Raw genomic sequence first — 18339 nt, 5'->3', positions numbered from 1 at the left:
TTATGGGATAGTTCCCACACACTATAGATGCCAGGATATACTGGCAGAGCACCAGATACAGATTATGACTCATTTTCTCCCTATATGGAACAAAGATGCCTTTCAGAAAATGCCAAAAATTTTGCGTAAAAACACCCAATCATTCTATCTTAACGCTTTGTTTGACAGTTTATTACATCTCCCATGCATTACTAAAGCCCCTTTACTCAGGACTCAGGGTGCTTGGATTTTTTTGTTTAAAAATATTTAGTGGTCATGCTGCCTATAAAAGTAACTTTTTAAAAGGTAACAGAAAAACCCAGTACTGGGGATCATATCTGTAACCCAAAAAGACTCGTACATATATATTCAACCTGCATTAAAAATACTTTCTACCTACTTTCTCAATATTAGAAATAATGGAGTAAAAACAAAGACGAAAACAATTTCATCATGGAGCCAATATGGAAACAAAATGTGAAAAATTTCAAAATGTAAAATATAGGTCCATCAAACATGATTAAGAGGATGAAACAACATGTGTCCTATAAAAAGAGACCACACTGCTGTCATACACATTTAGGGTTTCATTTTGTATTATATTATTTATTTAAATTTGATCTCTCTTCCTCTATTCATTTTGCTGCCTTTCAAAAGCCGTCTGTTTTACCCCTTTAATCCTTTTATTTGCTTTATTCTTATTGACCTTTTGAATATGCATTTTGTTCTTGCCTTTTTCGTTTGACTTTTGGCATGTTTGTTGATGTTTATTTTATTATTCCTGCCTTTTCTTTGTCTGTAAAGCACATGGAAAGAACTGTTTTTAAAGGTGCTACATAAACAAAGCCATCATTATTATTATTATTCTTTGACAGTAAGAGTAGCTCAATAGTTTGAATATTTTGTCAGCACAATTCAATGTCTGTTTTTTTATGGTTTAATACATGTGTTTCATTAAAAAAAGCTGTATTTCATTATTCAATAATCGTCTCTGATTTGTTTAGTCATTTTTTTGCTTTCAGCCTAAGTTTACAGGATTCTGGGTAAAGTCACAGGCAAACACAAACTGATTATCTGCTGAGGACGACCCTCCTTATGAGACGAAAATGTCTTATGACACCTACAGTTAATATTTGAATTGCTTGGTAATATACTAATTGTTATAGATGGTGTGGCCCTTTTTTAACAGCTGCCATCAAGAGAAACAAATGTAATATTTTATGTGTAAACCACACAAAGGACAGTGGTTTACAGATTCCCCACTTTAAACAACTTTCACACATGCAGTTTTCAAGAGAAAGTCCGTTTACTGTCCCTTTGCAGACACTGAGTCATCCCACTGAACATGTGCAACCAAGACTGGAGTAAAAAGGTAAACAACTAAAGTCAACACACTCACAGCTTTCACACAGAGGGAAAGTTACGACACAGGGGCGAAATGCAAGTGACAGTGAGATGAGAAAACGTGGAAAAAATGAGCGTGTGAGCTGGAAATGGTTCACAGATCTGTGACTGAAAGCTTGGGAAGGGTTAACATGATGTACTGGATGTGAAAACTGTGGGCGAGGATGTATGAAAGGTCAAAGTTTTAACTGTGAGTACAATATGTGTCGACGGTAATCGAACCTCTGTGTCGTCTCCCTCGTAAGCCTCGTTGCCGTCTCCGCTCCCCTCGTTGCTGTCCTCTCCTTCATCCCCCATCTCTCCATCGTCATCCTCCTCATCTTCTTCATCTTCCTCCTCCTCTTCGTCGTCCTCCTCTTCTTCCTCCTCATCGTAGTCCTACATTGGGCAGTGGTAAAATCATTAGTGGGAGGAATACAAGACAAATTCTGCAACTGGTATCTAACACCATTTCACATATTCTCTTTGAAAATGCCTGATGAAAGCTCCCTACTTGCTCTTCTTCCTCTTCCTCCTCCTCTTCCTGGTCATCCTCACTCTCTGTGTCTGTTACTATGACGATTACTTCCCGCTGCAGGTGGTCAGTTGTGTCACTTTGGGTCAGGGTAACCTCTTGGTCCATCATTATAGACTGGGAGGCTGCACTCTCATCTCCTTCCTCCAGTACTGGAAACTCCTCTGTCTGCATGGGGGAAAACAGACAACATGAATAACATGCAGCATTTTCAAAAAACCAATATCTTCCTAAAAAGGTGAGATACATGTCATGCCAACAAAAAAATGCCATAAAAATTTGTATAACTACTCCTGCGTGTCACTGTACTGAACAGCACATTGTTTCCCATTAGATTGAATTTCACAGTGAGCCTATAGCTTTAAGATTTTTTGATGGTAAAAAACATGCAGTAGGCCTTTACTCTTTCAGCTTAAAGAAAGTATTCTGTTTTTTTGTTGTTGTTTTTTTAATGCCAGGAGATGTTAAACTCACAGCAGAGTTATCTTTCTCTGAAAAGCAAATGAGAGACAGCTAATTTTGACTGAAGATCGGCTTTTTATCTTGAAACGATGTTGTTACCAGCAACAGTGAAGACAATGTTGAGAAATACTACGAAGTGTTAATTCTACAATGAAGTCTTCAGAATTGTTTAATATTTAGATTAAGTGATGGGCTACCTGGCTTACTTCTGCACCATCTTGACTGTCTGTTGGCACCACCCCCTCAGCCTCAGCACTGTCCTCCACCAGCACCTCCTCCTGAGGAGAACACACATCTTCATGAAGTCCATGATGCAACTGTACCATTTTTCAGACCATTAAAAACAATAAAAATGTCTATTAAGATTTCTATGTAAGCCCCCCCCCCCTCACCTCTGGACCCACTCTCTGGATGATGCGCAGCTTCTTAGGTATAGGTGCCCTGGAGGTATCCTCCTGTGTGGACTCTGTGTCAGTGACCATGGTGGCGCTCTCCTCCTCCTCACGGGGCCTTTTGGACATGGAGGAGGTTCCTGGCGTGGCGGAAACTAGAGATAAGGCATGGATATCATTTAGACTTGTCACTGCTGCAGGTAAAATGATACTCTTAAAACATGCCTTGTCTAAATGATAGCTTAATGAAAAGATTATTTCAAAAAGGAGCAAAAAATCATAGTGGATAGCTGTACCAGCAATGTGGGCCTGTCCTCATATCTTTCATTAGCCCATTCGACACTATCTGTTCAGGGCAGGAATGTCACACTGTTATTCCACTTTGCTGTTCTATATAAAAGGTACAACTGCTAAATTGGGGGATAGCGTTGTCTTGAATCATTTTGACAGCGTGTTATGTGTGCGATTAAGCAGCAGGAAATTTAAAAACCAGATAGCAGCAGTTAGCAGCTCACTCAAAGAGGAAGAACAATGGCTGAAATATTAGGAAAACTATGAGGTCCAGGAGCTCCTTACCCTCCAAGCAGAGGATGAGATCAACTCTCATATAACAGAGACAATAAATGATTGTTATTGCCATGTTATTCAGTCATTATTTATAAAAAAAACTGCCAATGTGTTTGTTATTTGTCAAATCAGATGCTGACGCTGTTGTGTTACACCTAACATCTTTTCTGCTTCTGAGGCATCAGCATGTTTGTCTAAAGCACATACTGGAGCATTATGCTGCCATTTTTTAGGTTCTGTGTAAAAATGTAATGGCGGAGTTAAGAGGGGACTTCGTAGTGGCCCTATAGCGTGCTCTCTGATTAAGAACAGCAATTATTTAATCTGTACCAGCAAATAGACCTTACTGTATTTGTAACAAACTTGTAGGACACAATTCCATAAAATGAGATCTTTACAAATATCACTAAACTGACTTGGAATATTTTTCTCTCCAAAACTTGCGAAACAGGAGTTGTTTAATCAACTTATACAATTTTATTATAATATGCACAAACAGCTCTGCTGTGTCTCTTTAAAATGTACATCTTATATTCTTACATTATAAATGTTTATTGCTACTCAATCTTAACCCTAAAATTATCAAAATGTTTTTAAAGATTAGTTTCTCACCAGTCCCAAACACAGAGGAGGTGGAGGACGTTGAAGGCCATTCCACCTGCGAGCTAGGTGTTGCCTCAATGACCACGGGTGGTGGCTCCTGATTGGCTGGCTCTGTATGGGTCATGCTCTGTTGCTGAGTTGGTTGAACAAATGCTGTGGCCTGTGTCTGGGTCTGCTGCACAGTCAGCATGGGGCTAGCTAAGGTGGTCTGGACATTGGGGCTGGCTGAGCGCACCGAGCCACTGGCACTGCCGTACACAGTCACATGCTCCACAGGTGGTCCATCCGTAGACTGCATGGCTGTAGAAGTTAAGATTGTGAAAAAACAACAGATTCAGCTTTTAATCGAGCCTATAGCTGCTTAAAGCTCATGTCCGAAGCTTTGCAGTTAGACTCACCTTCCTGGGTCTCCACTTGTGTGGTGGGCATGACAGTAGCCGTGGGTGTTGGGGTTGGAACAGTGGCTGGGGTAATCATGGGCCTGATGCTTGCTCTCGGAGTGGGTTTGTTCCCTGGATTGACAGGCTGCTTGCTGGCTGTAGCCACAGGTGTTGGCTTAATGTTGGCAGTTGGTGGCTCAGATGTGCTGGCACTGACAGAGACAAAGATCAGGACATAATGACTCAAATAATATACATTTAAAATAAGAAAGACTTGCATGAGTGGCAGCAAGACTATATAAGAGCATCCTATAACTGTAGTAAAAAGTATGATGTCTTCAGTTCCATGTATTCATGTCTGTTCTGCAGTGGACACTTACAAACGATAAGTTTTAGTGGTTGTGTATCATACCTGCCCCTGTCTGCAGCTGGAGTTGTCTTCAGACTTATCTGTCTCTGTTCTGTGCTTCTCTGCTGCTCCTGGGTCTAAAAATCAGGTCAGAAAGACAAAAGTCATGATAGGAACCAACAAGAAGCTGACATGCATGATACTGTTGTTTCACTTCTTGTTGTTGCTTCAAACTTTGAAGCAGATTCACCTTGCTGGGACCTGCCTCAGGCGGCTCGTCTCTCTGCTCTTGCCTCTCCTGTTGGCCTCGCAGGTCTCTCAGTTCTCTCTCCTGCCGACTTAGGCGACCTTCATACTGAGACTTGAGAGCACTCACTCGCACCTCCAGCTCCTCCCGCTGCTGCTTAAGCTCCTCATTCTCCTTTTGCAGCTGGTCCTTGGTGCCTGAACATAAATCATGTGTCAGATTTGAACACAATCAAGCAACACCACAATAAAGGCAAACAGAAGAGGAATCTAGAAGTAAGGAATAAGTCATAGGTCCATTGGTTGTAATATGAGGGACATCTTCTCACTCATTAGCTGACTGATCTTCTGCTTTGCAGAAACGATGACCTTTCTGGTCTTCTCATCCTTGTCAGTCATCTGTTGTCTCAGTGTGTCCTCCTGAGAAACTTTCTCCTGCAGTTCCTGCCTCAGCCTGGTCAGCTCTGTCTGCAGCCTGGAAGATTGCTCCTGGGCATTACGTCCTTCAGTCTCACGCTCCGTAACCACCTGTCAAAGGCCAGGAAGACATGACTCTAATGAATAAATGTATGTACGTAGAAAAGACAAGCATGCTTGTCTTTATACGGCCTTTTTCCATGAATGTGTTTGCAATGATGATAAACTGTTAACTGTGAAAACTCCCTCACTGTTGGCGGGCTAAGAACTAACTACAAAATGAACATTTCAAGGCTAAAGTTTTGGCTGAAACTTGTGTAATTTGCAGTTTAACCTTGTTGATGTTCTCCAGCTGTCCTTCCAGCTCTCTCGTCTTGGCCTCAGCCTGGTTCAGAGACTCTCTAAGGCTCTGCAGCTCCTGAACTGAAGCTTGACGAGCTTCCTCCTCTTGGGATGGACCTGCTGCAGCCTCAGCTACCAACTAGAGGAAACGCAGTTCAAACTGTTAAAAATGGACTGAAACAAACAACACAACCATGTACGTTTTGATTCAAACTTTGCAGTAAAGATGAAAGCAGCGAGATTAACAGGTACAGAACTCTCACCTTGTCATGTTGCACCTTGAGTTCATCATACTGAGTCTTATAGCGGCGTCCAATCTTCTTGACCTGGGTGATAGTTCGCACCTTCTCCTGGAGTTCCTGGTTCTTGGCCTCTATTTCCTTCTTCAGCGTATTCCTTTCGTCACTTATTTTATTCATATTATCACGCAAGTTCTGTATCTGGCTTTGCAGAGATGTCGTTAGATTATTGGTCCTATTGAGAGATATCAAGAGATTGTGAACATTAATGCTAAGGTGCCAGAAAAAGAACTGCCCGAATAAGTGAAAAAAAGTTATCACTCAATATACTGCTCAATTCAGTAGCTACACAATTTATAATCCCTCACCTAGCAACCTCAGCTTTAAGTCTGGTGCTCTCCTCATTGAGCAGCTGAATGCGTTTGAGATGTGCCTCCTTCTCAGAGTGCAGACGCTTGTACTCCTCTGGATCTGAATCTTTCTGCTGGCTCACCAAATGCTAAAAAGAACATGAGAAAAACCTGAGCATTAGTGGTATGAAATGTTGAAACATAAAGAATAAAATCGTCATAAAAAAAGATTACTATTCTAGAAACAATGTAATTCTCTCCTCTTATATGCGACGTTAGTTTTGTTCTTCTTTCTAATCTTTTAACTGACCTGTGTCCGAGCTTTCCAACGCTTGATCTCCTCCTCCAGTAGCTTCTTCTCTGCCTGCAGCATGCCGCTCTTCTCACTCAGCTCAGAGTTGGCCTGCTGCAGTGGCAGGATGTCTGACTCCAGCTTTTGTACCTTAAACACAGAGAAGATGAGCTGAAACCGTCTGGATCTTGAGGTTCACTCAGGAAAAACTGTCGAAAATGTCAAAATCAGCTTGCAAAACCTGGACACTGGAGTGAATTTCATGAGTAAATCATGTACACATCAAATTCAACACAACCACTACATCATTTTTAACAAAATGTAAATGATACCTTTGCTTGGGTTTGCTGCAGTTCTTGCTCCATCTTGTCCCTCTCCTCTCTCAGCATCTTGTTGGTCTCCATCAGGATGCTCATTGTTTCCGTCTTCTTCATCAGCTCATCATGCTGAGCCAGGGTCTTCGCTGTCACCTGAGCAGGGTAGCACTGGGCTTTTAGTCACATGTCGTATCTCTAGGTTCGAGTCCTAGTGACCAGGTTAGAAACATGCTTTGTGTGTTTCAGTGAGTAAAATGTCCTTAATTTGACCTCCTTGGATGAAAATGTGCAAATATAGGAATTCTTTACACAGATTACAACAACATAGAGAATCTTAATCTCCCTATTACCAATCAACTAAACTAACAAGTAACGAAAACCCACAGATATGTTTTTTAGTGGACAGGACGTCAGTGAATATGAAAACATACCTGCATCCTCTCCTTTGCAGCACTCAAGCTGTCCTGCACCTCTTTCAGCTCTCGCTCCAGGTGCTCCACCCTCAAACGGTAACGCAAACTCTCCCCTTGAGCAACCTCAAAACGAGATTCTGCAATTTCCTTCTCCCGACGCACAAACCTGCAAAGGAGAACAAATAAGGATAACGAAAATGGTAAACAACATGCCAGGGCAGGATCAAGGAACAAGGGTAGGCATTATAACTGGCCAAAATGGCGTTCGGTAATATGGTTTGATACATCTGACAACTTTTTTTCAATTTACCAACAGATTTTATTTGAAAGGCTCAAGTACGACAAACGATTATGTTATTTAAAATGAACAGTAATTACCTGAGAATCTCAAGGACTTGGTCCTGAGATTTGCCCTCCTCGGTGAGGGAGATGTTCATGGGACTCTCACTGGCAGCACGCTGCAATCTGTCAGCCATCTTGCTGCTCACTGTCTGGATCTGTTCATGCAGGAGGGTATTCTGCCTCTGCAGCTCCTCGTGGCGGCTCTCCATCTTTGACATCTCCTCCTAAAATATAAACAAATAAATAATAAATTAGGACCAACACTTTAATTGCTCATTTCTATTAAAAACAAATGGATGGACAAAATGGCCATACCTTAAAAACACAATATCAATAGCCCTGAAATAAATGTTTTATTGGCTTATAATGTTTTTTTTATTGCAGACAACAAGAGATGTTTCTGTGACCATGTTATTACATCCAAACCTGTCTAGTCATCATCTATCTGTACATCAATCAAATCACCTTGAGAATCTTCTCCTGCTCCCCCCAGGAGACCCTGGCCTCCAGCAGCTCGGCGCTGATCCTCTGTGCTCTCTCATCCAGCTGGTGTCTGAGTTCAACAGCCTGCACGACCTGTGCTTTAGCGGCCTGCAGGGCCTCCACGTCTGCTGCATGAAGCATCATCTCCCGCTCATACTTATCCTGTGCTTCAGCTGCCAACTTAGCCTAGGAAAAGGGAAACAGGATTTCACATAATCATGTCACGCTCACATAATACGATCTATCGTCTTTTCACTGATGGCTTATCGTTACATCTGTTTGGCATTTTCTACATGTCTAGGAGATATGGAAGTGGCTGTTTTTGACTACTTGATGTTTCAGCTTTCTTTATAATCATGCAGAGAGGTATGCAGAGGAGGGAGACCCAAACAGATTTTAGAGTTTGACAAAATAATAAGATGCAAATGACTTGCTCCCAATAAAACAGGTTATTAGTTAGCAAGTTTTTAAATCTATAACTTGTTGTAGAGGTTTATTTCATGAAATGCAATTTACACAAAGAGAAATGTGGTGGCTATTGCACAGTATCTTCTGGATGGGCTTAATTTAATTACATCAACAGGTGACTGTATCAGCCTTAACTAGAACATTTCCCAATAACTAAGAACTGATATTTGTCATATTCTTCTACATTACATTATATAATAGTTGCTTACTTGCTCCTGGCTGTCTTGTAAAGCTTGCTGTTGCTGAGCTTCTGCTACTGTCACTCGCTGTAGCACCGCCTGATGATCTGCCTGGGCACTGCTGAGACTTCTCCTCAAACTGTTTATCTAAAAAACACATGACCAAAATTAGAAATTACTCATTACATGCATAGTGACAAATATATCTGAACACCCCAAAAGTGCTCAGAAATCAAACCTGGTGAGGGGAAAATCGCAGTGTCATGCTTTTTCATTAAGGAAAATTTAGATCAATCATTTTAACTCAATGTGTGTGAAATGTGTTCAATAGTAAGGGATTTGATATATTTTACCTGTTCTTCCAGAGAGACCAGGGCTCTCCTTTTCTGCTCCTCTGAATTTTGTTTCTCTTTCTCTGCTTCCAGAAGCTTCTCCTCCAGCCTGCGTTGCTGATTCTCAGCCTCCTTCATACGAGCTTCAATAGATGAGCGTGCCTGCTCCGTTACCTGGTCATTGGGCATTTCCAAAAAGGAAAACTTACACAACAATCCTCTTCATCAAAACTTTAGGAATTTATCATCGTTGGCTCATTTTTAAATAAAAATGAGTATTTAGGAAAAACTGGATTTTAGCCAAGACAAAACGTCATTGTTTGTTGTAAGAAAAAAAAAAAATCAAGCTTTTCGTTTTTAAACAATTCACCATATAATCTATTTCATTGACAGGAGGCACGCTGAAAACTTTTGTCAAGTTCAGCGTGGTGTAATAGCAGGCAGATGCATGGGAAAATTAAATCATGCAATAAAAAGTATTGACAACGAATTTCCACATATCAGCACTCAGTATGTTGAAATTGAAAATGTAGCATTTAAAAAATTGCATTTTCAAAAGTCTAGTGCTCACAGTGTGTAGGAATTAATTATCATCTTTATTTTTTTGTCAGGTTGGTAACCCGGGTTTGTAAATGTAATAAAGGTTGATGTGCTTCCCACATAATTGCTCACAGCCGTTTTAATGTGTATCCATATATTTTAAATGTCAACGTTTTTGTCGTGGTCCATGGTTTTATGAGAGGTGTGACAGGCAGTTTGGGTTTGTTTTGCACCTGTTTCTCTTTGTCCAGGGACTCCTCCAGGCTCTGAGCCATGGCTCTGTACTGCTCCATGGTGGAGGTCGTTGCCCTGAGGCTCTCTGCCAGCTCCTCTGCCCGCGTTTCAGCCAGCCGCAGGCGACCCTGAAGGTCCTCTCTCTCCTGATCTGAACCTGGCAGGCGTGAAAGCAGAAAGAATCAGTTTCAGAAGATAGAGATAAAATGTGACAACAGCACAATTAATGCGCATTGGAACTCGAGGATGGATGTTTGATTGTTTGGAGTCTGTGCTTAAAACCCACAAACATCTGAAAGAGAGTGTCTCAGACATTAAATTGTCTAAAAATGTGTCTCTTTTACTTTTTAGTGGATCTTGCTTCTAATGAACAGCATGTTAGCATTGTTTTTGTTGTTGAAAAAGTAGGTCAAGTATAGAACTGGGTCAGTTGACTACAAAAATCAACAGAATGTGTAAAATCTGGATAATTTATTTGTCATCATGCTACGTTTCTTACTTTCCAAAAATGCAAAATACTATGCCAATAATCATTTTATACTGCACAATAATTAGACCGACAGTGACTTTACAAGAAGCCATAAACTATTTAACTTCAAATAACGTTAACCTTGAAAAGGAATTGTTTTGCTTAAACTTATGTGGTCGTGGAATTTGATGAAAATTTGTGAAAATGCTATAAACATAGGTGTGTACATGTATGGATTCCTCTGTGTATTTAATGTGTGTGTATTTGCACCAACCTCTGATAATGGGTGTGGTGGGGGAGCTGAGGGTGTGACGAGCTTCGCCGCTGCCTAGCTGCAGCCTGAGGGTGTTGAGCTCCAGCTCAGCAGCATTCAGCTGCTCCTTGGTCTTCTGGTGTAAAGTCACCTGTAGCTCCAGCTGCCTCTTTGCCTCCATCAACTGGATCTGTGCATAATAAATAAGTGACATCCAGAGGTAAGCAAACTATTCAACTGCATTTTTACCCCCCTTTTTTTTTTCTTTTTTTTTTTTTACAATTGTAAAAGAGGGGTGTTCAAGATTAAAAAAAACTGCTAAGTTGTTCTTTAAGCACATTAAACAGTACTGGTTTATCAGTATAGCACAACACCTCTAAACATAACTAAGGCAGAGAAAGCTGAGGTGAAATTTGTGCTTACTTCCTGGTTTCTGCTGAGCAGGTGCCGCTGTTCCACCTCATTCTCCAGCCTCTTCTGCAGCTGGGAGATCTCTCGTTCCTGCTTCTCCAACTGGCCATTGAGACGCTGGCGTGTATCAGTCTCTGAACGCTCAAGAGTGGCCTAGAAAAACACAGCAGTTGTAATTTTTAAATTGTGTTTATGAGTGTGTGAGACAATGAGTGATTTCATACTTATAGATCACCTGAATGGCCTGGAGGTTGGTCAACAGCAGATTCTGGCTCTGTTGTTGGCTCAGGATCGACTCTTTTTCCTGATTCAGCCTGGACTCCACGAGCTTCAGCATGTCTCTCTCCTTACGCAGGCTCTCAGCTCGGCCCTAAGAGACAGGAGGTTTTAAGTCTAGATGATTCCTCAAGTGGCAACAAATTCAAATCAAGCACTACTGTGATTCCCCACATCATGAGGACAAATTGTAAGGAAAACAAAATTGGGTGTAAACTTCGCCATTGAAAAGATGCTGAAATAAGGACAAACCTCGGCCATGGTGAGCTTCTCTTTGGCAGCTCTCAGATCCTCACTCAAAGTGTGGATGTTTTGCTCATGCTTCTGTGAGGCAGTGGCCATCATCTGTCCTTTCTCTCTAAGGGATGCAATTTCTTTCCTGTAGCGCTCAACGTTGTCCTGCAGCATCTCATACCTGGTATTGTTGAGACAGACATCCTGTTTAGTGGGTGACATGCGCTTGTATGTATTCTTTAAACGCAGTGAGTGCTGAGTAAACCAGAAGAAGGTTTTTCAAACTTACCTCTTGGAGGCAAACTCTAGCTGGGTGGATATTTTGGCATTCTGGGAGTGGAGGTCAGAGAGCTGCTCCTGGAGCTTCTCATTCTGCCCTGTCAGTGTCTTGTCACTCTCCACACGTTCCTTCTTATAGGTGGAGAACACCTCCTGCAACTGCAGATGCAACCAGACATTTTTATTTTGCGTCAGCAGAGTGTAGTTACTGCTGTCTGAGAAATGCCATTTTCATGTGGGACAATGAACACCACATGCTATATCTGCCTTAGTCACATTTGATTGCTGTCAAAAGGTTAATCACTGGTCGTCACTGAAACCTGGGTCTGACTCTGCAACTGTTGTTCCGTACATGTCCCTGCTAAACCATTGATTTACATTTTCTGATGATTTTTTTAATAAAATAAGAACCAAATGTAACAAAATACCTTTCAGTTTATTTTCTTTTTTGTTTGCCCACTTGGCACTGTCACACTTTTTTAATTCTCAAGCAACCTTAGCAAAAAAAGGTAATAATCTTTGGGACACATACTTATAATGAAAGCAAATCATTCGATATATAAACATTGCCATCTAGTGGCAGATAAAAGAAACAAGTGAGCCAAGCTCAGTGCACTGGGTGAAAATGTCCTTAAACACTAATCCACAAATACCTTTGCTATGTTCAGCAATAAGGAGAAATCTAACAGCTGAAGCCATGGTAGTGCTTTACAGTAAATTAACCATCAAACAAAATCCTGCCTGTAACTAAAAGTGAGTTTTGTCATGCACAATAGGGTGCAGCAGATAGTTGCACTGCTGAAAAAAATACACTTGAAGATGCCTTATATCGATATCTGCTCACCTGTCGCAAAGCTGCCTTGGCCTCCAAGGCTTCAGCAGACTCTGTTGCCATGGAGACGAGCGCAGTGGGTGTTCCTGTGGTGGGAATAGCTGCAGGTGAGCGTCGGGGGGTGGAGGTCAGGGAGAACTCCTCAGACGGTGGGCCTTAAGGAAAAACACTCAGTTCAGCCAAATAGAAAAGAATCACCACAACACTGTGGCAAAACAACTGAACTGAAATAGAGCCATTTGAAATTGCTGAGTGCCATAATGGAAGCAGTTAAACGTGTAGGTACTGGGTGTCTTGTCTTGCGTCAGCAATATTTTCGTGGAAATATCTCTCCTCTGTTACCTTGCTGGGGGAAGCTGACTCCGGTTGCCTGAGCCAGCAGCACACGGTACATGTCCCTCTGCCTCACGATGGACTCAGTCATCTTAATCTGTTGGCTGCGTTGTTCCTTCAGGGACTCCAGCTCAGTCTGGGCTTTCTCCAAACTCTGTTCCAGTTCACCACGTCTGTAACACATCATTGCTATTGACCTAACTGACAGTATGAATTGTTTGGTTACTTATATTACTGAATTTATAAAATTTAGGTTAAAGTGGCATTTGGGGTGTTTTTTGTTTGGCATTCTTGTTCTTTAGAATTCTTTCCCTCAATTTTGTTACCAATCGCTGACCTTGTATAGCTACACATCACATAGAAAGATTTACTGACATACAATTGTGTTTGTTTATTGCTAGAAACAAAGCGAAATCAGAACACATGCTAACGTACTTATTGCCAGTGGACTCAAGCTCTTCTTTCTCCTGGGCATCACTGAGCTCCCTGAGGGCCACCAGAAGACGCTGGTTCTGCTTCTGCAGCTCTTCTACACTGCGGAAGGTCACCAGGTGTTGGCTGATCACCTCTGATGTGCTGCTGACATCGGCTGAGCTCACCTCCTCCTCATGAATCACATGGTTTCCACGAGCCTCTTCCAGCTCGATCAGCAGCACACGCACCTGACAGAAAAAAAAAAACAAGGATGGCTTAGAAAATAATAATCTGATAACATAAACATTTTAAAAATAACCAGGATTATTCTTTGGCTGGAAGAAAAGAGTGAAAACCCACCTGTTGAGCCATGTCTCCCAGCTGCAGATCACACCTCTGGTTGTCCCTCTCCAGTACAGAGGAGCGCTTATTGGCTTCATCAGCCTCTTTCTGCAGACGGTGAACCTCCTGAAGTAAACGCACACACATAAAAAAACAAAAACAACAACAACAAAAAAGTTAATTATTGATTAAGTGCAGAGGCTATTATGTAATGCATATACCAGTCTTTAATGGCTAGCGTCAGCAAGTAAGTAATAAGTAAATAATCAGTCCTATTTCACCTGTTTTCTGTCACTGAGAAGTGTAGTTACTTATTCATTTACTGTACAAAACATAAAACTTGCTCTTATACATGTAACACGACACAAACAATTAATGAAATGGGATCTGCATAAGATGGATGAATAGATAAATAAACCCACCTTAACAGCCTGCTCCAGCTTGGCAGAAAGACTGGCCACTGACTTCTGCATGCGTTCATGTTCGTCTCTTTGCCGTTTGAGAATAGGAGCTTTTGCTTCCACTTCCTGCACAATGTCATCCAGGTATTTGTTGACACGCTTGTTCTCCAATCGCTCCAACTGCAGCTGCTCCTGGCTCTCCACATATGCTGTATACAGCTGAAAATACAGACATATTGTATCAACAGAAGAAGCGAACAGAAGCGCCAAAAGGGAAACTTGAGCAGTGCAAACCACTGCGTACACTCTTAGATTAAGACTGATTACTGGGCAATACAAGCAAGTCATTACCAGCCAGTGTAAAATTAATGAAAATAGTCCCATAATGGTGCGCTCTAAACACAGTTGTCCAACACTGAAGAGATCCCAAATGAAAACAAAACATAAGCTTAACCTTCATGTGGTCTAAGAGACTTCATTACATCAAGTTATATTGGAAATTCATTGTGGCAGTCCGTGCAACTCATCAATACAAATCTAATTTCCACAAACCATTCCCAAAGACTTCTACTAAAATTTAATAATAAAGTAATTTGAGTGTTGAAATCCAGTTGCACTTACCTCTGTCAGTTTCATGCCGGGCTTTATCTTGGATGCAGCAGCTGCTGTTGGAGACATTGTTGTCAGTTGCTCTTCTGTGATCATAGATGTTGAACCAATTGGGCCTGGATATTGAGAGAGTAGAGGTGAGATTACAGGTCATGGCCACAAGGCCTAGTACTGAGTTATTTCAAATTCAAGAAGCTTTGATGAAAATTAACTTCAAAATGTCCGTTATGTTAACCAGTGCAGGGAAGACAAAAACAACAGAATCAAACCAACAGACCTCTAAGTTTAGAACTTGATAGCAGCTCATTAGCATTATCCAGCTCTTTTTCGAGACCCTGGATCCTCTCCTTTAGCTCAGCAACACTTTTGTCTGTGGCACCATTCATCTCCTGCAACTTCTCTTCGAGGCCCTTGTTGGCTGCAGAGGAAAAAGGAAAGACCAAATGTCAGGGAATACCAACAAGAGACAACTTAATTCACAGCTAAACCACAAAGCTAAACAAGCATATTCCGGTTCTCTCTTTTTCAGAAAAATTCAGGTACTTAATAATATGAACGGTAGTTGTATTTATTCTACTGTAGCCTCACACCTTCTCCAGCATCCTTCAGCAGCTTATGCAGCTCCTCCACTGCCCGGGTCAGCTCTTCACTTTTTGCCTCTGAATCCGCTGCTGCTCCCTGCAAACACAAAACCAGGGTTAGAAATGTCAAAATAAAGGAACTAACACACAGTGAATTAGATATTGTAAATATAAAGCCTGCTGATATCCACAGGCAAAAGAGTTATGTAGCATTTAATTTGCCTTCAAGACGGTGTTTAAAAATCTCATCTAAACAAATCAGATAGATACATGTGTTGCACTTGCATAAAAAGAAATTGTAAAATAGTAATACTTAATGGACATAAAAAAAAGCATATGGACATAAATGCTTGGTGGTACAAAGTACCGTATTGCATCTGCTTTTTTTCATACATATACATACCTTATATAGATTGGAAAGTTTAATGTTAGCATTCAGCTCATTTCTAAACTTCTCCTCCATGGTGGCTTGTTGTTCTTTGGCCTACAATGAGTAAAGATTCAGTCATACATTTCGATGATTAAACATCACACTGAGTGATCAGCTTGCTGTACAAAAAAAATGGATTCTTATTTCTGTGTAAAAAAAAACAAACAAACAAAAAGGAACAAAAAACATGGGACAGCCTGTAAGAAATGCCACACACATACCTCTTTTAGTTTGTTGATCATGTCCTCATTCTGTTTCTGAAGGTGTTCATTTGAAGTCTTCAAAGTAGTCACTTGGTCTTGGAGTCTGTTCAACTAAAAGCCACAGGCAAAAAAAAAACATGACTATAAGTGATTATAGTAATTATTGATCACTGAAATAGTGCTCAAATTAACACAATACATAGAGAAACTACTGACAGCCATGGTATGAGCAGAGCTTAGCCAGTTAGGGACTGTTTACAAAGTACCAATCATGTACCATGTCTACTTAAATGCAAAACAACTGTTATCATTATCATTGTATTTAGTATTAATGCCATCATAGCTTTTTTATGTCATTCAGTTTCATAAACATTGTTACTTAAATATGAAAAAAGGGAGACATGCCTCATCTTCCTTGTTCTCCAGGTTGCACTTTAGTTCCAGGATCTCGTTTCCCTTCTGTCGGGACAGGGACAGCAGTTCCTCACTCTTAGCCTTCAATTCCTCATTCAGCCAAGATGTTTGGCCATGCAGCAGCTCCTTCTCTTGCTCCATACGCTTCTCCTTGTACTGTAATGGCAAACCACCAATGTATTAAAACATATAATAAAATAATTTATAACACAGTATGAACATGTGCAGTATAGTAGTGGGCAATAGCTGTTTACAAAGTCATTCCCTTTAAAGACTAATCTGATTAAATCATAAAAATAAAATATATCTCACTTTAATGTTGACTTCAGCTGATTCAAGTTCATCCAACTTCATCTGCAGGGCCATCTTAGAAGTGTTGACTTCTACCAACTTATCATTGAGTTGCCTGAGGTCATCTGGTGAAACAACAGAAATTACATAAGTGCGAAGTCCAAGTGACAATATGTATGAAAAAAAGTTATGATAATGTCCCCATGATAATTAATGTGTCCATGCCATTCAAATGCTCCACTTCCAAGGACCTCCTTTCCAGTGTGCGCACAAGTTCTCGCTTTTCTGCCTCCAGCTCCTCTTTGGCTTTTGACAGCAAAGTCTAAAAGAAAAAACAAACAAAATAGCATTTTTTTTAAACCCATACTGATTGTATAGCTTACAAATTAGACACTAAGTACAGATAAGCAGATCGAGTCTGAAATTTTGGTTCAGCTAACTAATGAATTTAAAGAATTGGTCCAGTTTCCGACTCATTAGAGTTAAATATATTTGTTAATTTAGCAGTTTACAAAATATTATACATGTATCCCAATAAGCAAAAATGTACCTCTTGAAAACCAGTGACATGTTATCATGTTTTCACTTTATCTAAAAGACAGTGATACCAGGTAAACACTTTAGGGTTAAGCATCATGTTGACAAATCCTGTTAAAAGCAATGTGTTGACAGAGGCTTGTTAAAATGAAAAATATAAAGACACTGGCCAGTCTGATACTAGAATAAACAGAAAAGTTTCACTAATATAAGCATAAAAACTTACTGCGTCGAGTGTAGACATCAAACATTACCCTGAGTTTTACAGTAGCAATACTTGTGACAAGTAAGCTGTCATGACAGTTTACATTAACTATTACAAAATCGGTCAAATGTAGGCAAGGAACATGACCAGGGCTGATTTTGTTTTCCTTACCTGCTCTGACGATAGCCTCTCTTGTGCGGTTTCATATTCTCTGTTCTTTTCACGCACACTTTTTAGTTCCTCCTCTAAACAGGGGGGAGAGGGTTTTTGGAGAAAGACGATATCATGAAGTAATACAGTCCAGGGAAGCTTAGTCAAGTTAAATCCATATATGACATTGTTTACTCTCACCTTGCTTAGTAAACTCCTCTTTGAGTTTAAGATGTTCTTGAGTCTGGGACAAAAATTCTTCCTGACATTGAGCAAGTTGTTTCACTTTTTCAAAGAAATGTTGCTCTGTAAGACAGCCAGCATAAACAATAACATTAAACATAAAGATGGATAATTAGCTGGTGTTGATACCGTTCTTTACTCATCAATGTCATCTTGTCAACGCTAGGTTAGCTCAGGTTAGCTGGCGCTAGCATTAGCCTCAAATCGTGGTTGCGTTGGTAACCGTCGGCATTGCCCAACGTAAGCGTTTTTCTGAATGAAAAAAGCTGTTGATACAGATTTAAAACAATTAACAGTGTGGGGTTAATATGTGTGTCCGTTCAAAACAAAATTATTAACCTCAACTTTGTTCCGTTAACTAGCGTGCGTGCATGATGAGCAGAGCAAAACACTAGCACCGCTAACGTTAACGAACATAAAACCAGGCAATATCTTACCGCTGTCAACCCGAAATTGCTCCTGTTGTGCTTTTAACGAATCTATTTCGTACTGTTGATCGGAAAAAATCTTCTCAAGTTTGTTTTGAACTGTTTTTGTCAACTTAGAGATCTCAGAACTGTCCAGCTCCTGCAGCAGCAGTGCCGCCAT

General features: G+C 40.6%; 1 protein-coding gene across 1 annotated transcript in view; it reads right to left on the bottom strand.

Annotated features, from left to right (window-relative positions):
* tprb (translocated promoter region b, nuclear basket protein) overlaps positions 1–18339 on the bottom strand; it is a 23816-nt gene extending 5477 nt beyond the window's left edge. Inside the window, exons 1-41 of the mRNA XM_042514840.1 lie at positions 18189–18339; positions 17710–17814; positions 17530–17603; positions 16842–16938; positions 16638–16741; positions 16317–16481; positions 15930–16022; positions 15682–15762; positions 15288–15375; positions 14975–15115; positions 14710–14813; positions 14110–14307; positions 13706–13813; positions 13367–13593; positions 12941–13104; positions 12611–12753; positions 11777–11925; positions 11506–11668; positions 11213–11347; positions 10990–11130; positions 10588–10756; positions 9844–10001; positions 9092–9244; positions 8769–8885; positions 8074–8277; positions 7645–7832; positions 7285–7432; positions 6869–7006; positions 6555–6686; positions 6263–6393; positions 5919–6129; positions 5648–5794; positions 5226–5424; positions 4901–5094; positions 4714–4787; positions 4320–4513; positions 3931–4221; positions 2752–2906; positions 2557–2637; positions 1877–2065; positions 1606–1761 (exon numbers count right to left, since the gene is read on the bottom strand). Of these exons, the coding sequence (XP_042370774.1) occupies positions 1606–1761; positions 1877–2065; positions 2557–2637; positions 2752–2906; positions 3931–4221; positions 4320–4513; positions 4714–4787; positions 4901–5094; positions 5226–5424; positions 5648–5794; positions 5919–6129; positions 6263–6393; positions 6555–6686; positions 6869–7006; positions 7285–7432; positions 7645–7832; positions 8074–8277; positions 8769–8885; positions 9092–9244; positions 9844–10001; positions 10588–10756; positions 10990–11130; positions 11213–11347; positions 11506–11668; positions 11777–11925; positions 12611–12753; positions 12941–13104; positions 13367–13593; positions 13706–13813; positions 14110–14307; positions 14710–14813; positions 14975–15115; positions 15288–15375; positions 15682–15762; positions 15930–16022; positions 16317–16481; positions 16638–16741; positions 16842–16938; positions 17530–17603; positions 17710–17814; positions 18189–18339 (6060 nt within the window). The remainder of the gene's footprint in view (positions 1–1605; positions 1762–1876; positions 2066–2556; positions 2638–2751; positions 2907–3930; positions 4222–4319; positions 4514–4713; positions 4788–4900; positions 5095–5225; positions 5425–5647; positions 5795–5918; positions 6130–6262; positions 6394–6554; positions 6687–6868; positions 7007–7284; positions 7433–7644; positions 7833–8073; positions 8278–8768; positions 8886–9091; positions 9245–9843; positions 10002–10587; positions 10757–10989; positions 11131–11212; positions 11348–11505; positions 11669–11776; positions 11926–12610; positions 12754–12940; positions 13105–13366; positions 13594–13705; positions 13814–14109; positions 14308–14709; positions 14814–14974; positions 15116–15287; positions 15376–15681; positions 15763–15929; positions 16023–16316; positions 16482–16637; positions 16742–16841; positions 16939–17529; positions 17604–17709; positions 17815–18188) is intronic.

This window comes from Plectropomus leopardus, chromosome 3 (genome assembly GCF_008729295.1).
Source record: "Plectropomus leopardus isolate mb chromosome 3, YSFRI_Pleo_2.0, whole genome shotgun sequence".
In the NCBI taxonomy this organism is placed as follows: domain Eukaryota; kingdom Metazoa; phylum Chordata; class Actinopteri; order Perciformes; family Serranidae; genus Plectropomus; species Plectropomus leopardus.
This window is presented reverse-complemented; position numbering and strand designations above follow the sequence as displayed.